The 18,761-nt window shown below is 38.5% G+C and overlaps 1 protein-coding gene across 2 annotated transcripts in view; it reads left to right on the top strand.

Annotated features, from left to right (window-relative positions):
- SSPN (sarcospan) overlaps positions 1-15,457 on the top strand; it is a 184,463-nt gene extending 169,006 nt beyond the window's left edge. For both annotated transcript variants that reach the window (XM_043966442.1, XM_043966443.1), the window contains 2 exons: positions 3,848-3,934; positions 12,086-15,457. In XM_043966442.1, coding sequence (XP_043822377.1) covers positions 3,848-3,934; positions 12,086-12,451 — 453 coding nt within the window. In that variant the 3' untranslated portion in view covers positions 12,452-15,457. The remainder of the gene's footprint in view (positions 1-3,847; positions 3,935-12,085) is intronic.
- The last annotated feature ends 3,304 nt before the right edge of the window (positions 15,458-18,761 follow it).

Below are 18,761 nucleotides of genomic sequence, written 5' to 3'. Positions count from 1 at the left end.
GATATGAGCTCCAAGAAGATAGGATCATGTCTTAAATATCTTTGGATCTCACTGGGTTCTAAGTACAGTGTTTCATAGAAGCACAGTAGAAAGATAATAAATGTTGACTGAATGAATAATATTATATAATGAATGTTTATTAAGTACCCAGTATGTAGTGAGCACTCTGTTAAGTGCCTGGGGTTACAAATAAGAGAAAAAATACAGTCCCTGTCTTCAAGAAACTTACAATTTAATGGAAGAAGACACAATCAGAAACCCCCCAAAAATGGGGGGAGTGCCAGAGATCACCCAGCATAGGGGCAAAATGAAGATGATAGAGTTGAAACTAAGTAGATCAGCAAGTGGCAAATGAAGAGATGCCTAGAGTTTTGAGCCCTCTTTAAAGGGAGTTTAAGGGAGAAGTTTTTTTTTTGACATCACCCTCCAGTCCTCTAATCAGAGAGGCAGAAACAACTGGTGATATTGATGAGGTGTGAGTAACAAACCTGAAGCCGACTCCATGATGCTGAGTTCCCTGGTGATGAATTTATCTGGTGATAAACTATCTTCATTCTGAAATGAATATAGTAGGTGGCAGGAAAAGCGATAAAATTTCATAATTTTTGCATGAGTCAACATGTACAAAATGATAGCGATATATTTGTATATTTTTGATTTATGTGAATTCAATTAAGAAAGAGAGGGAAGGACAGACAAAGAGAGAGAGAGAGACAGAGAGAGACAGAGAGACAGAGACAGAGAGACAGAGACAGAGACATGCAGGCACATACACACAGAAAGTAAACTTTGCCTTTTCCCTCAAATGTATATGCTACAGAATGAGTGTGAGATGGGAGAGGCAACCTTATTATTCTTCAGACTCCCCAAATATAGTGTGATTCTAGAATCTCCTCTTCAACACATCTTCAATCTATTCATTCTCTTTAGACTCACTGATTGGCCTTAAGTGGTGCAGCTTTTGATTGGTCTAACTTGGTCTTCCCAGCATTGATGATTAGCTAGTTAGCCTCTGGTGTGTTCTCTTTGACTTCTTTGTGTCTTCTCTTGATTCACAAAGCAGGAAAGCAGGTGAAGCATAGGTTATGAGGGCCTGTGATCACTCTCTAATATCATCATACTTAGGTGTAAAGTCCTTTCAAGTATATTTTTCCCTTCATCATCAGTTTTCCTGCCACCTAAGTCTTTACCTATTTTTGTTTTCTTCTTTTTGAGTAGAAGTCCTAGTTTCCTCTCTATTGATCAATAGCTTACATGAAATATGAAAATAAAATTTACATTAAATTTTTTGCAGATCTGTTTGCTCTCTGAAACAGATATTTCCTTTAAGGAGTCCCTAACCTCTTTACAACTGTTGAAAGATAGTTCATGGGTGATTGAAGAGATTTTTCAGGGGGTAATTTCCACTCTATGTGATTCGTGACTTAAACACTGAGTTTAGATGGTAATCGGTATAAGATGTATTATACAACCATCATTTCTGGAATAAAATTTGACCTACTATAGAAGTTCCAAATGAAGTTTCTTTGGAATATTGTAGAAGGCAGAGATGTGTTCACTTAAAGTTTCTTTTGAGTGATAAGAAAATCAGTTGTAAACAAAGCTACAGAAGTATAATAAATGTTTGATCAAATGGAGGTACAAAAATCAGATTAATAAGGTGTTGCCAATGATGCTGATTATTAAAATGTAGACTGGCAAAGGCAAAATCAAGTTTCTAATTTGGGGGGCAGCATCAGCATTCAAAATTCTGGGCTGCAGAAAGTTATTTTATGGGAAAGAGCATGACTGCATGGCCAAGGCATTAACACCTGAATTTTCATTAGGAACATAGCCATTCTTTTTTTCTTCCTTCCTTCCTTCCTTCCTTCCTTCCTTCCTTCCTTCCTTCCTTCCTTCCTTCCTTCCTTCCTTCCTTCCTTCCTTCCTTTCTTTCTTTTTTTTTTGTGAGGCAACTGGGGTTAAGTGACGTGCCCAGTGTCACACAGCTAGTAATTGTTAAGTGTCTGAGGCCGAATTTGAACTCAGGTCCTCCTGAATCCAGGGCCAGTCCTCTATCCACTGTGCCACCTAGCTGACCCTATAGCCATTCTTAATAAGTGCCTTAAGAGCCCAATGACACAAAATTATAGAATGTTACAACTGGAAGGGGCCTTAGAAGACATTAAGTTTTATCCATTCCTGAAAAAGACTATCTACAACATAATGAAGGTTAAAAGTGGTCAACCAGCTTTTCATTGAAGAACTCTAGCAAAGTAGATCCCACTTCAGTAGAGCTCTAACAATTCATATGCTTTTCCTTCTGACCAATGTCTATTTCACTATTCCTAGTTACACCTCCAGAGCCAAGGAGAACAAGTCAAATAGGGCTTAAACTTAACAACCCATCAATTATTTGAAGATGGCTACCTTGTCCCATCAATATAAGGATTCCCAGTTCTTTCAACCAATCGTACATGACATGACTGAGGAGTCTTTCATTATCCTTTAGATGCTCTCTCAGGGAGCACTGAAACAAATTCAAATAGGTACCTATCTTTCAGTGTTATGGTGTCTGTAAATCCCTTAGACCTCATCAGATTTAGCCCTAAAAATAGTCACTAAAAGTCCATGAATGACTTGTAAATGGCAGTCACACCTTAGTTCATCATCAACATAAATAACTTAGGTATCATTGTATATCTTTCAGTCTCCTGGGGGATTGATGTCTGTCTAAGATCACATGGCTTTGTTTCCTTTGTAGAGCTCTCTGACCCATTCCACTTCCACATGTTTTAATGGTAGACCCCTTCACAGGCAATTTTATCTATTGCTATTAAATCATGCAGCCAACACTCATGATGCAAAAACCCTGGAAACATCTTGGGCTACAGAGAACATTTGGCATTTGAATTCATGAGTTAGTAGGTATCCCAACTCACATTTTTTGGACTTGATCATGTGCATTAATTTAAAAGGTTAGAACAGCCTACAAATAAAGGAAATAAAAGGAAATTTGCATTCCCTTAAAAATGTCACATTTGTTTGTACTTTAGGCAGCTTTTTAAAAAATGGAACTGTTAACCTAATAGGAATTATGATTCACGTTTGAAAATAGCTCCAGGGATGAGAAATTCTGGGTATTATTAACTGAGATTCTGAATGGCTTGCTAGATAATTGTAGGCAACTTATCCAAAACCTTTCTTCCAATACTACATTTGTCACAGAATGAAGTTCTGTTGTTTATTTTTTCCTATTATAAAACTAGCTTTTGTAAATGCTTTTGGGCAGAATAGAAGGAAGTGAAGCATGGTGTACAAAACAGAGAGTTGGCTTTAGAGACAAAAATTCCTGGGTTCAAGTCATGGATTCAATCATTAAGACAGAAATAATTCTTAAGGTTCCCAAAATTGCATATGGATGAATATACTTTCTTTGTAAATTCAAAGGTCTCCAAAGTGCAGTGAAAAGAATTGCTAAATGTTTACATCTCATAGGACCATGGATATAGAGCTGAAAGGAACCTCAAAGATCAATGAGTCTAACCCCCTCATTTTATAAATGAGGAAACTGAGGCATAGAAATGTTAAGGGATTTTCCAAATGTCAACACATCTTATATCTGAAACAGGATTTGAACCCAGAGGTTCCTGGTTCCAAATCCAGTAAAATCTCCTCCCACTTTGAGGGGATTGTTTCTAAACCAGTTTTCCCAAGTCAAGCTGATGGGAAAAGCATAAGTATGGATCACTAAATGAGGCAAATAGTTGAGTTATAAAGATGTTGCTAGTAAAAAACTTCCAGACGTATGTCACTGGGATACATGACTTATCTTGACAATGTTCCTTTTCTATGTACTTCATTGCAGGTTTGTGTGGTGTCCTATTTTGGTTTGTTTATGCTCTGTGTCTCATATCAAGTTGATGAACGGACATGCATCCAGTTTGCTATGAAAGTAAGTTACAGTTATTTTTTCCCCATAACATTGCTCAGAAGGAAACACAAGTGGCTTCCTATGCAACCAAAGACCTGCCATGAATTGCATTTTCCAGAAGCAAGTCAGTTAAAGAAATGCTTTGAGGGAACACAGTTACATTTAGGTTCAGTCTCCAATAGGTTAAGGTTAGCAACTCAATTGATCAATTAATCAACATACCCATGACAAAAACTGAAAAAAAAAAGTCAGACTTGATTAAAAATTATTAATCATTTTCAGCAATTAGGTTGATACAAAACAGTCTCACTAAAAAAGGAGCTTGCTTCTGTGCCTTTCTCTTTTCTTCCCAGAAGTGTACTATGGGTGTGGAATATTGCACATATTGTCAGATATGGTTAATATGTTATCTATTGGTGGAACTGCCTTTCTTAAGTTCTTTGTGAAAAGGGATAGCTCACTGGATATGAGGAAAGATATAGTCATAAATGAAGGTGATATATGTTAAAACAAAAGATACCAATAAGAAAAGACATGACCCTGGAAATTCAGAGGCTTTTTAACATTGGTTCAACAGCACTAGGCTGATCAAAAACCTTTGTTGAGTTTCTTATTTCCATATATGTGTGTATAGGTATATGTGTATATATTCATATATGTATGTCTATGGACAACATGTGTACATACACACACACAAATGTATACATATGCATAAATAGATACAAAATAAATATTATAAATATGCTATATGTATTTCCATATATAAACATTTCCATATTTTTTAATGGAAAATTACACAAATCTCCTCTTATGAGAAGGCTCACAGAGATAAAAAAGCATATTACAGACATCTACAGTAGCTTATTCCAAATGGGGATGCAGAAAGGAACATGCAAGATTTGGCAGCCAGATGTGTTTTCATCAGCTGAGTATTGTTTTCCTTTGCTATAGACAGTGTATTTGATTGGAGCAGAATCAAGTCCATGGCCTTTCCATTGCATAGTACTTAACAAAACATTGCACACCCTTTTAAAAGGCTTAAGGGGACAGCTACAGAGCATTCAAAGTAAGGAAAAACCAAATTTCTACGTTTCCCTCACTCCTTTAGCCACAGAGAACAACAAGTTTTTTGTACTGTTGCTTTCTCTCCTCTCACATTGCTCATTCTTTGGCTCTAATAAAAACAGATATACTGTGTATTTTTAAATCAAGAGAATATCATAACTGCCTAATTTGAAAATGTCAAAATTGGAGAAAACAAAATGCACTAACATATATTTAAAGACATTACAATTGATCATGTAAGATGAAAGACGATGGACTGTCATAGCTAGATTTGTAAATTTTACTTTCCCTCTATACTAAAGGTCTTTAACTTAGGGTGGAAATAGAAGGCAAGGAGTCTTTGAACTTGGATAGGAAAAAAAATCACATCTTTATTTTCGTTAACCTCTACCTTAAATTTAGTGTTTCCTCAATTATTTAAAAATGTTATGCTAAGAGAGTCCATATACTTTACCAGATAGTCAAAGAGGTCTATGACATTAAAAACATTAAGAACCTATTGTTTATGCCATGGTCTACCTCTCAAGAGTAGGAACCCTTCACAGAGATGTTATAGTAGCTTTTAGCTAGAAAGGACCTTAGATATCATCTAGTTGAACTCCTTCCTTTTAAAGATGCAGAAATGGAGGCACATCAGGGTTAAAAAACTTGCCCAAGATCACATATTGGGTTTCAAACCCAAGTCTTTTGATTCTCATTCCAGTGGTCTTTTCTTTACAGACCACGCTGTAGCAGCAGACTTTGGTCCTTATTTTTTTGTTTTGTTTTTTTGTTTAGTTGTTTTTTAGTTATGTCCAACTCCCCATGACTTCATTTGGGGTTTTCTTGGCAGAGATAGTGGAGTGTTTTGCCATTTTACAAACAAGGAAAAGGAGGCAAACAAAGTTAAGTGACTTGCCCAGGGTCACACAACTAGTAAGAGTCTGAGCCTGGATTTGTTTTGTTTTGTTTTGTTTTGTTTTTGGTAAGGCAATTGGGGTTAAGTGACTTGCCCAGGGCCACGCAGCTAGTAAGTGTCATGTCTGAGGCCGGATTTGAACTCAGGTCTTCCTGAATCCAGGGCTGGTGCTTTATCCACTGCTCCACCTAGCTGCCCCCTGAGCCTGGATTTGAACACAGAAAGAGGAGTCTTCCTAACTCCTGGCCTGGCACTCTAGCCACTGTGTCATTTGACTGCTCCTGATCCTTAATTGCTTCTTGATAAAAGTTTTCATGGATCCCTAGTCAAGATGTACTAGAGCAGTGTTTCTCAAAATAGTCTTCAAGGAACTCTAAAGCACCCCATTGTTGTTGTTTAAATGAGCCTTGTGTTGTTTTTTAATAGGCATGAAAACTAATCATCTCAGAGGATTTTACCTACAAAGTTTATGCCAAAATTTTGCTTTAAACTGACAGATTCTACTACTATGGAAAAGTTTGAGAACCACCACGCCAGAGTAGCTTATTGAAATAGGCTGAAATCAGTTTCAAAAAAAGCTTTGTGCCTGGGTCCAGCAGGCCAACTCAATAGGTGAACCTGTCAAATTGCAGGTGCCCACTTCACTAAGTGCACATGATAGGCTGGGTTTGCAATGGACTTTAAGTGTTCTCACCATGACCCCAGGTAAGGGTAGAAACACTAGCAGAGCCTCGAAAATCCATCCTTACATTTTTACAGTATTTAAAAGTAAGAAGTGAGAGGAGAGGAGGCAGGGCAGGGAAAGTCCTCCAGTGTCGACCAGGTGGAGAATTCCACACTAGGAAGAACTCATTAGCTAACATTTTTCATTTGTGACAGGCTTTGACAAATACTGAGGTTGCATTTCTCCATTCCTCAATGTGCCTTTTAGTGACACTCCTTGCCTGTTGTCTAAAATGCACACTGTATTAGCTTTAGATTGAAAATAAAATAGAGGAAACCCCAGAGTTTGAAGAAATTCAGCAAATCCCAGATGGGTTCTTTTGTGCCTGTACTCCTGCGGTATAGAGGCTGTAGGTAACAAAGGGCATCTTTCTTCCCAAGATATCTGATATCTGTAATGTCACAAGCAGAGCAGACTGGCCTTGAATAGTTGGAATATTTTTCTTCCCTTCCATTCCAAATAGTCATTCTTTGGGGTTGGGGATGGCTTGTGGCATTCAATTGGAATTTATCATTTTTCCTTTCCCTACTCCACTCTCTTCATTTTTTTTTTTTTGGTGATTGCCCTTGGGCCTCCATTCTTTCAAATTTGGGGGAAAAAAGTCTTTTCCAGGGGAAACATTTTGACTCCTTGTCAACCTTTCCACACCACCACCACACTTGCCCTTTGTCAAGCTGTCTCTGGGGATGTCATGGGATTTGCCTGCTGATGTCAGGTCTGCCTTGAACTTCCAAGCCTTATTCTCTCTGGACTCCCCCTTGGTTCTGAGAAATGCATCCATTTTCATGTGGCTTGCAGACACATTCCCAGCAAATTCCTCAGGAGGGTATTTATGAGCAAATTACCTTGTGCCCACATTTGGGAGATATTTTGGTAGCTCTGCACTGGCTGAGGCTGAATCCTCAGTTATGCTTTAGAGGAAGTCCCTTTACTATTCCAGCCAGAGGGGAAGGTAATTAAATTTCAATAGTACCACCCTTATCCTGAAGTTACCCTCATTGTAAAGCTGCAGTCAGGGTCTAATTAAATTCAGAGGGAGCTGTGGCTTCTAAACAGACATGTACATTCTAAAATTCCTTTATAGTAGCAGGAAGGGAAGGAGCAGCCACTATTCTCTAATTCTCCAATAGGCCTTGCTCTTCTTCCCTCCATATCTCCTCCGCACCCCCCTTAGCTGACATGTGAATTGAAAGATTGATGTTTCTTAACAGTTGCAAGACAAATATGTCCTGAGTTTGGATTTTATCAAGATATATTTGCCTGGCTTTCCAAGGTCATTGCAAGCACTTTTATTGATAGTTTACTCATGATGCGTAGGTAAAACAAGTGGCTTGATTTAAAATTGCAGATTCTAACCCAGAAGCTTGTTGCTGTCAGATAACTTAAAGAGCCAAAAGATAAATGTTCTAACACCAATGAATACAAGCCACAGGCTTATTTTGATTAACTAAACATTTTTATTTTAAAAACTTGATTCTGTGGCTCCCACATGCTTGCAAACTTTTATGATTAAGAATCAGATTCAATATATGTGACATGCATGGACATAAATAAATTAGTTTTTAAGGAGTTTATAGCACATTGCATATTGAGGATATTTACTACAAATTAAGCAATCAGTGATTTTATGTAACTACATTATTTCACATCACTTGTGTAAATGAAATATGTATGGTTACTTCATGTATCATAAACACTTGGACAAAACAAAGACAATGTGGGTGAGAGAGTAGAGCAATAATGTTGAAAAACAGATGCTATTTCTTCACACTGTGTGATCTTAATCTTAACCTCTTTGAGTTCAAATGTCTTCATTAAAAAGAAGGAGACCATGCCTGTTTCCTTCCTACTGCAGATGTATATTGGGATAATTATAAGAAAATAATATGTGTAAAAACTCTTTGAATTATTTGCAGATTGAGCACAAGGGATAATTATCATTATAAATTGCTGCAGGGTATGGTCCAGATGTATATTTTAAGAGATCTCATGCCTAAGGCAGGGGAGTGGGAGAAAAGCATAATTTTGCTATTTAAGCAGCAATCAAGTGTTGAAGAATAAAATGGATGGGAAGAGGCAGTTATGGCCAGAGACATAAATAGGAATTATGGTATCTGGGGCAAATTCAGGTTGTATTGTCTAAGATGTCACTCTCGTGTATGTGATTGAGGTAGATTGGAAATAGAGGTCAAGGGTACTGAGAAGGCTGAGGAATTGAAAGGCCAGGGTGTTTGAAGGGAATGGTAGTTGTAGTCAGAAGAAGACTATAAGCCACTTATAGAACTAATTGGGAGTTAGAAGAGTGATCCAGACAACAAGGATATACTGGATTATGGAATGACCTTTAAAGAAAGAGAAGTAATTACCAGATGCTAATGGATGAGGCAGGGTCTGAAAGTGAAAGGGGGATCAAGGAGTATGTGAGCCCTTCTTCTCAACCTTTCATGTTAATGAACGTGAAAGAAGGAACAACTAGACTTGGAAGAGTCTCCAAGAGACATATTATCTTCAGGAGAAATGTATGCTTTGTTGGGCACAAAAAGATGGAAAGAATCTAGAAGGCTCATAGATCAAGGATCATGGATTTAGACTTGAAAGAGATTTAGAGATTATCTTTTCCAACCCTTTCATCATTTTGGAGATGAGGAAGCTGGGGCATAGAAAAATAAAGGAACTTGCTCAAGGTCACAGGCACAGTGACTGTATGACATTTGAATCCAGAGTCTCTGAATCTAAATCTAGTGATATTTCCACTGCACTATAACAGTGTAAATTTCTAGCTAATGGGCCATGAGTTAATGATCTTCCTTGTTGATCTCACACCCCTGATTCTGGGAATCACGAATAGGAAAGGGCATCCAGGACACATAGAAGACACCTTCTATCTAACTCCATTGGGAAGTGACTATAAGCCACTGTGTGGATGGCAGCCCAAGGTGGTCAGTGTCCCCATATAGCTCCAGTTCTATCTATGATTCCTTTTAACCCATCAGGAAGCATATGAGGACAAATATGAGAAGCTTTTTATCTGTTCTGAGTCTTAATTGCTACTACTTCTATCAACACTCTTGGCTTTAGAGAGAAGCATATGGACAATATTCATAGCCACATGTAAACAGCATAATTATTGGTATTCTTGGTGTCAAGAATTCATGGCACTGGAGCCACCTAATGTTTTCAACCTGAGATAGATAGATAGATAGATAGATAGATAGATAGATAGATAGATAGATAGAGATGGATAGATAGATAGAGATGGGTAGATGGATAGAGATGGATAGATATAGATGGATAGATGGATAGAGATGGATAGAAAGATAGATAAAGATGGATAGAGAGATAGAGATAGATAGATATGAACTGCATGGTATAAATAATCTTTTTTTCACCTTGAAGAAACATAAAGAATGTTTACAAGGCTGTTTTATAGAAGAGGTAACTTGGGCTGTATGCAGATGACAACTTCAAAATGTTTTGAAAATTTAAAATGATAGAGATGGTAATTTTGTGGCCTCAGATGAATACACCAACTCCTGTGTTTTTCAGCTCCACTAAGACCACCAAACTGAAATCTGAAAATATCAGTCCCTCCCCCATCCCTATTCCCTAAAACCCATATACTCAGGTCTGCAACCTGATTAGCTAATGGAGGATACTAACCAGTGGAGGAGATAATACAGATGTAAATAAAAACCCACTAGGCCAAACTAAAGAGGAACTGGGGGTTATGCCCCATCCCAACTGCACTTGTACTTCAGTTTCAGTTTTTCCCAGATGCATCAATTATTTGGCTATTAAGGATGTGGAACAAGTGAATAAAGCATTATAGTCAATTAGTCTAGCCCACAAAACAACAAAAAAATGTTGTTTATTGTTGTTGCCTCCTAGTTGGTGAAGGTTTTGATAAAAATTTTTTATATGATGTGGAGCCCCTCCCACACCCCAAGCTAGGCCCAGGCTAAGTGAATGAATGGTTCAGATAATAGGGTCTAGTAAGTGAACTAGCCACCAGAGATCAGATAGTTCAACACTCCCTCCCCTTTTTATAGAAGAGGAAAATGAGGCTTCAAGAGTGTATGTGATTTGCCCAAGATCACATAGTTTGCCTAATTAGCAAGCATGGGATTTCTTTATGCCTCACCATTGCTGCTGCTTCCCCTTAGATTTCCATAATTGTCCAGTGCCCACACTAGGAGTGGAGTCAAATTTTGTTTTGTTTTGGTTTTTTCCAATTTCAGTTCCAGCATTCTTCTCTCTAGGCTCATGGTTTTCAATTTTTAGTGGTTGTAGAAGGTTTGCTCCTTAATCTTTTCTACTCCCAGAATTGGGAATTCTATTGGGATAAAGCACCAGAGGTGCTGGGGCAGACATAAATTAAGCATGTCTGCTAGAACCATATACTAAACCAAGTCCAGTTTCATTGATGTAGAGCTAGTGGCCTAATTACTATTACTTTTGGCTGAAACTCTATTAGACCTGCAAAAACCACTACTGTATTTCCTAGTCTTGTTTCAGTCTTAATATCTGGGGTTCTTGAGATTGAAAGGCTGCTTTTACCCCTGAGAGAAACAATATCTGCTTTTCAGGGTGGCCAGCTTGTTTAATATTTGCCCAACATGACAACTGCAACATTCATATGTGAACAGCCCTGTTATAGATTAACACTGTTCATGAAACACACCAGCCTCTGTCAAGCAAATACAGATGTGTTCCAGGTCACAGACAAAATGATAATTAGCATTTATTTATTATTATTATTTTTTTGCAGGGCAATGGGGGTTAAGTGACTTGCCCAGAGTCACATAGCTAGTAAGTGTCTGAGGCTGGGTTTGAACTCAGGTCCTCCTGAATCCAAGGCTGGTGCCTTATCCACTGTGCCACCTAGCTGCCCCAATAATTAGCATTTATATAGCTCTTTAAGGTTTGCAAAGGACTTTCCCTATGTAATTCTATTAGATGTGTGCTTAACTTTTTTTGAAGCACTGTTATGTAATGAATACCATGACTTCAGAGATACCAAGGAGTCATAGGATTATAGATTTAGAGGTAGAATAGGACTATAGAATAGTCAGGCAGCTAGGTGGCACAGTGAACTGAGCACTGGACCTGGAGTCAATAAGACTCATTTTTTCTGAGTCCAGATCTGACCTCAGACATTTACTAGCTGTGTGACACTGGGCAAGTCACTTCACCCTGTTTGCCTCAGTTTCCTCATCTGTAAGATGAGCTGGAGAATTAAATGGCAAGCCACTTTAGTATCTTTGCCAAGAACCCCCTCTCAAATGGGGTTAAAAAGAATTGGACACAAACGAAAATGTTAGAACAACAAACAGAATATCCAATAAGTTCATCTCTCTCATTTTACAGATGACAAAGCTGAGTTCCTACTCTCAAAAAACTTCTGGGAGGGTACAACGGGGTTTGTGCTTTGTATATAGGATGACGTGTTCTATAACTGGACTTCTTTCCCCTTTCTTTCTTGCAGCTGTTCTACTTTCTGCTGAGTGCCCTAAGCCTGATCGTCTGCGTGCTGGCAGTGGCTTTTGCTGCCCATCAGTACTCCCAGCTCACACAGTTGATCTGCAAAAACACCCTTGATTCCTGCCATTGCAAGATGCCAACGTCGGATCCACTCAGCAGGGTCTTTGTTTATCATGATGTCAGTGACTGTACCAGCATCACCAGCACTTTTAAACTCTTCCTACTCATCCAGATTGTTCTCAACTTGCTCTGTGCCATGGTGTGCTTGCTGGCATGTTTCATGATGTGGAAACATAGATACCAAGTTTTTTATGTGGGTGCCCGTTTGTGTTCCCTCACTACTTCTGAAAGCCAACAGCAGAAAGTCTAATTTTTTTTTTCATTAAAGGTGGGGGAAAGGAAACAACAGTTTACTAATATTCTGGGCAACCTGAAGACCTGAGTTAAAAACAGTAACAACAACTTTTGGGGGGAACTGACTAATATACACAGGATCTCAATGAATATATTTTTATATATTTCAGTAATACTATTTCTACTGCAAAAAAATTTTGTGGGGAAAAATAAACTAGAAAACTACAGGATTGTAAAAGTATAGTTAAACAGATTATCCCAATAAAGTTACAATGGGGAAGGATAATAACAATCATGGAAATCTGACTGTAATCCCTAATTGTCATTTTACTCATTATCTTTAGGCTTCTTGGGCAGCTACATGCCATAGTGATTAGAGTGCTGGGCATGAAGTCAGAAAGATTCATTTTCCTGAGCTCAAATATGGCCTCAGACACATTAGCTGTGTGACCCTAGGCAAGTCACTTAACCCTGTTTGCCTCAGTTCCTCATCTGTAATATGAGCTGAAGGAAGGGCAAACCACTCCAGTATCTTTGCCAAGAAAATCCCAAATGGGGTCACAAAGAGTCAGATACGACTGAAACAACTGAACAACAAAAAAATGGATATTCTAATCCCCAAAACAAAGCATTGCTGAGACCCACTCTCTAAATCCCAGAAATACACTTAACATGCCCCCCTTGGGAGCCCTTTCTTTTCCTGGCTTCCCAAAGGGCCAAGAGCTGCTTGAGCACTAGTTACACTGTTCCCTACAGGTACATTAATTTGATTTTTATCTCCTGTAGTACGGCAGGGAAACAGATTCAAAGGTGAACCTCAGAAGAGAGGCCAGGCAATAAGGGACCTATATAAACCTGGACAAAACACTGACAGGATCCTAAGAAACTAGAGGACAAAAGCCTTATCAGTATAGTACTGGTGACCACAAATGTTTGGTGAATTTTATTTGAACTGAATTGAATTGAACTAATTGAATTGAATATCAAGCAGGCATGTGCTTATTTAAAAGCATCTACTGGTGACTAGCTCCTGAAAATTTGAAAGGGGTAAATAGGACTAACAGTCTAGAAATTATTTTTAATAAATATACTTGTCTTTCATTGCATCAAACAAATAGTTACAGCTATTTTTTAGTAAATTGTTACTAATACTAATTGTTATTAATAATTATGTTGAAAAGTTTACTTAATCCTGGGCACAATTAACGTGGCATAATAAGTATTCCCTTGAATTATACTCATAAACAAAGAGGCCAAAAAGAACTATTCTTCCTGAGAGCCAAGATTTCCAAAGGAAGGAGATTTATAAATAACTGGGGTTAAAAATTATATTTAAACACAAATAGAAAGGAATTACAATAAGAAATATTAGTACTGCCAGTTCATTTGAAAACTATCTGTCTTGGTAACTATTTTCCTGAAGAATGCCAGTATGCTCACAAAATACTTAATATGTAATCCTATTATCTCTGTACTGCATCCCAAAAGTCTTAGTGCAGTTTTAAACTTAACTTTATCAGCTTTAGTAGTTCAAAATGGCACTAACATTTTGGGAGACTCTCTATATTCAGTCACTTTTAAGAATCTGGACAATATTTTAAAGTCCTTACTCAAACCCAGGTATATTAATGAGAGTTGCATATAGGTTTCTGTGACCTTGTACACTCTCAGTACCGCACAGTAGGATTCATTCATCCAACAAGAATTTATCGAGCACCTACTGGGTGCAAAGTGTTCCATGCATAAAACGTCTTTTTAAAAATGAATTCCTTACACTACTACAGTGTCATCCTTTTCAGGAAGGCACTAAAAATGGGGAGTGAGAAGGCATAACTATGAAGGAACATTCTTCATGTAATACTTATGTTTGTTAGCATGAGAGCACACATTCAAGTTGTCCCCTTAGCAATCCCCACATACTTTTCCTGGTAATATTCTCAGCCAGCTACAAAATGGCAAAAATCCCACAAAATCTTTTGTGTCTTGGAAGACCAATCAATAATTCCAATATGATTGTGAAAATGAAGTCTCCTTCTATGCAATGCCAAGTATTTGGATGAAATGTGAACATTTCATTCAATCTGCCAGATGTGTGCAAATATCTAGATTATTTTAGCTGGTAACACTACTGCTTTTTTTTAACTTTCATCCAGATATTTTTTTTTTTTTTTTGCGGGGCAATGGGGGTTAAGTGACTTGCCCAGGGTCACACAGCTGGTAAGTGTCAAATGTCTGAGGCTGGATTTGAACTCAGGTCCTCCTGAATCCAGGGCCGGTGCTTCATCCACTGTACCACCTAGCCGCCCCCCATCCAGATATTTTGACATTGTGCAGATAAAGCTGAGATACAAAAGTAATAGGGAAAGGTTGTGGTGGGAGGAGAGACAAAGACACACACATACAGAAAGAGAGAGAGAGAGAGAGAGAGAGATAAGAAACAGTAAGAAAAGTCTTCTAGATCTGGAAATTTACAAACATCCTCACAATTATCTAAATAACAACTCACATATATGTAGTACTTTATGCTTTGAAAAATGTTTTCTTTGCAACAATCTTGAGAGGAAAAGGGAAAGTATTATTGTCCACATTTGGCACAAGAGGAAACTGAGGCATAGCATTATTAGATCATCACACAGTTTGAAGAGACCTCAAAGACCATATATTTCAAACTAATTCTGAAAAAAGAATCCCTCTACAACATATCAAATCCAAACAGGTCTTTGTTGAAAACCTTGAGTGGGAGGGGGTAGGGAATAGTTAAGACTCCCCAAAGCAGTCCCTTCCACTATGGAACATCTAAATGTCTTCCTGCTAAATGTTATTGAATAACTGAGGAAACAATCCAAGATTTGCAATTTATTAGCATAGGCATAAGTGGGTGAATGGATTCCTCAGTCAGTCCAAAGACCCTGAATACAAAGTGAGACAGATTTTTATGTATTAAAAACAGCTCATTAATAAAACCAATTATTTTTTTTTGTTGAGGCAATTGGGGTCAAGTGACTTGCCCAGGGTCACACAGCTAGTAAGTGTCAAGTGTCTGAGGCTGGATTTGAACTCAGGTACTCCTGACTCCAGGTCCAGTGCTCTATCTACTGTGCCACCTAGCTGCCCCCAAACCAAATAATTTAAAAAAAATTAACCAGGATACAAAATTAGGTAATCTGATTTCTAATTTGAAGAACAATTAGGGACTTTCCAAGTTGGGAGGGGGGAGATCAAACAGGTACAATTCTCTGGAATCAGAAAAAGAGTGTCTCTCCCCAAGTGTCTGTATTCAATCAAAGAACATGGAAACAGTAACTAATTGACCAGTATGGAGCCAGTTTTCAGAAAGGACATATGGGTTGCTTGAGGTGCATAATTGTGAGGAAAATCTTTGCATCAGTCTTTGGATCTGACTGGGTTTCTGGTCAGCATGAACTAGGTCCTTAGTTAAGAGTCTCTAAGTAACTGGTGAAGGTGGTCCAGGTACACAGAGCTAGGTTCAAACAATGCAATAAAGTTTTCTCACAATTCCCATCATTAAATAAAGTTTTCTCATAAGACAGAAATTGGACTAGACCCATAATTGAAAAGAAAAGAAACTGAGCTAGTTCCAGAAATGGAGTCAGAATTCACTGAATTTCCACACAACTTCCACCCACTGCTCCTAGTTCTGTGCTCTAGGGTCAAGCTGAAAAGATTGAGCCACTTTTTTATAGGACAGCCCTTCAAATATCTAAAGACAGCTATCATGTCCTTCCTTCCCCTACTCTCCCCCACCAAATACCTCCCCTCGTCAGTCTAGTCATCCCCACTTCTTTCAAGTAAGCCTCATTTGGCATGAACTTGAATCCCTTCCTTATGTTCTTTGCCATTCCCTGAACATCCTCTAACTTACCAATGTCTCTGCTAAAATGTGGTACCCAGTACTAACCATAATACTGAAGATATGGTTTGATCAGGGGAGAGCCCTCCACAAAGTGGGCTAATATTGAGCTTGTATTCCAGTAAATCCCCCCAATTCTTTTCAGATGAACTGCTGTCTAGCCATCCCTCCCCTTCCCTCCTGTCACCATCTTGTGAAGTTGTTTTTTGAATGCAACTTCATGAAACTTTATATTGATTACTATTCAATTCTATCTTATATCCTGCCTAATGTTCTAAGCCTGTCAAGATCTTTCTGAATCTTTACTCTGTCTTCCATTCTGTTATCTCCCCTCCCAGCTTTGGGTTATTGGCAGATTAGATAAGCATGCCATCTTTCTTCTTATCTAACATCATTAATACAATGTTATATAGCCCCAGGTCAAGTCCACATGCCCAGAGTCTCTTCAAGTTGACACAAACCATAAAACAAACAAACAAACAAACTTCTCTTTGTGTGTGTGGCCATTCAGTTAGTTGCAAATTGACTTACATTATTTTCTAGCCCATGTTTCCATCCTTTTCAAAGGAGTAATGCTTTGTAGCAATTGAAAGAAACCATATCTATTGCATTCCCTTGATTTGCCAATCTAATAATTCTCAGGAATAGAACAGAGGTCAGTCTGACATGGCTTGATAGAGCCTTACTGGCTCTTCTCCTTTTCAAACACTTACTCACCATTCCTCAGGTCTAGGAGGTAAACATGAGATTTCATTGGTAAGGGAATTCCTCCTTCTACCAATATGAGTTGATGCCTTCTCTGTAATTTGTCATCTCAGAGGATTGTCTAGATCACTGAGATTTTAAGAGATTTTCCCAGGGTAAGACAGCCAGTATGTACCAGCTAGTACAGTTATCTCTTCCACCATGACTTTCCCCATCACGGTTTCAATACATGGCAGGTAGTCATAAGAAATTAAATGGGAATTGGGGGGGGGGAGTTTTGTAGAAGCTGCAGATGACACACGAAGGCTAGCAGAGGATGCAGAGCCCATGACCAAATACTTAGCCCAAATTTTACAATAAGGTATTATAAACACCCCATAAAAGAAAAAGGAAAAATATTCAAACTTCTCAGATATGAAGGGAGGGCCAAAACATTTTACATGGATTTTCCAAGTCATGGGGGCACTGCTCCCCTAATCCCTGCAATGTGGATGGAATAACTATGCTTGAACCCAGCTCTTCCAGGCTCTGGGGCCTGTTCTCAATCAATGCCTTGATGCCTCTTTTTATTAATACATTTTAGAATCCTTTTCTTTGGTGCTCTCCCACCTAGGCCCCCACTGGTTTAAGCATTTGTCTCTGAAGAATCAAATCAATCTGAAAACTCTAAGGGAGTAAAGGAAAAAAAAATCTTATGTGGAAGAAAAGAAAGATTTCTGTGCTTGAAATCCTTTGTATATTGATAATTTTTAAAATCATGTTGTATGAGTAACGAACTGCTTTGGTCTGTCTTTGAGGTATTTTGATGTTGTGTTTTGAAAATATTGAAGTTATAATAATGGCAACAGAAAAGGAACAGATACACAGCTTACACTCAGCAAAATGTCACATTTTTAAATTCTGGCAACAGGCCGAGATGGTGACTGTCTTTTCAAAGTCCTGTGATGTTAAGATTTGCACAGTCCTCCTCCTCCTCCTCCTCCTCCTCCTTCTCCTCCTCCACCTCCTTCAAGAGCATTAAATGAAACAAGACTTTGGAAAAAGGGGAACAGCCGGGACTTGGCACTGGCTGAGCTAGGAGGAATACAGCAGCCTAGATCTCCAGACTTTGTAAGTGAGCCCACTCGTTCAGACCGTGCCTTTTCACGTGATTACCATCTGTGCCTCCCCAACTCCTTCCAACTCTGTGTAGGCAGCGCCTTGGATTCATGCCTGAAAGCATAGTTCCACCAGGGCCCTGGAAACTGTAGTCAAGTAACAGGCCTAACTTCTATTCCCTCCACTGGATTAAAAAATAATGGAGACGATCTATTCTGAGGGAAGATTCCAGCTAAAGAAATCAGTTTGCTGCTTGGACTGAGAGAAACCTTTATGGACTATTCTCCATTCCTGTACACACATCAACATTTCCATAGGTTTCCCCATAGTTCATAAATCTGGAGCTTTAAGAGACTTTAAAAGTAATATAGTTCAATCTCACTTCACAAATGGGGAAACTGAGGCCCCAGAGAGGTTAAGTGATTTGCCTAAAGTCATGCCAGTAGCAGTTGGCGAAAGCTGGGATTTGAAACTAGGTCATTTGACTGTGAATCTAGTGGTGCCTCTTTATGCATGCTACAAGATTGGAGACTCATTAGAGATTTTAGCAAGTGTCCTGGGCAGAAGATTACTAGGCAGACACTGAGGGACAATAGCTCAGTGGTTTTTATGGACATTCAAAAAAGAACTTAAGGGACACCTTAAGAAACCA

This window comes from Dromiciops gliroides, chromosome 5 (genome assembly GCF_019393635.1).
Source record: "Dromiciops gliroides isolate mDroGli1 chromosome 5, mDroGli1.pri, whole genome shotgun sequence".
In the NCBI taxonomy this organism is placed as follows: Eukaryota; Metazoa; Chordata; class Mammalia; order Microbiotheria; family Microbiotheriidae; genus Dromiciops; species Dromiciops gliroides.
Note: the sequence above shows the minus strand (reverse complement) of the source record. Positions and strands in the feature narration are given on the sequence as shown.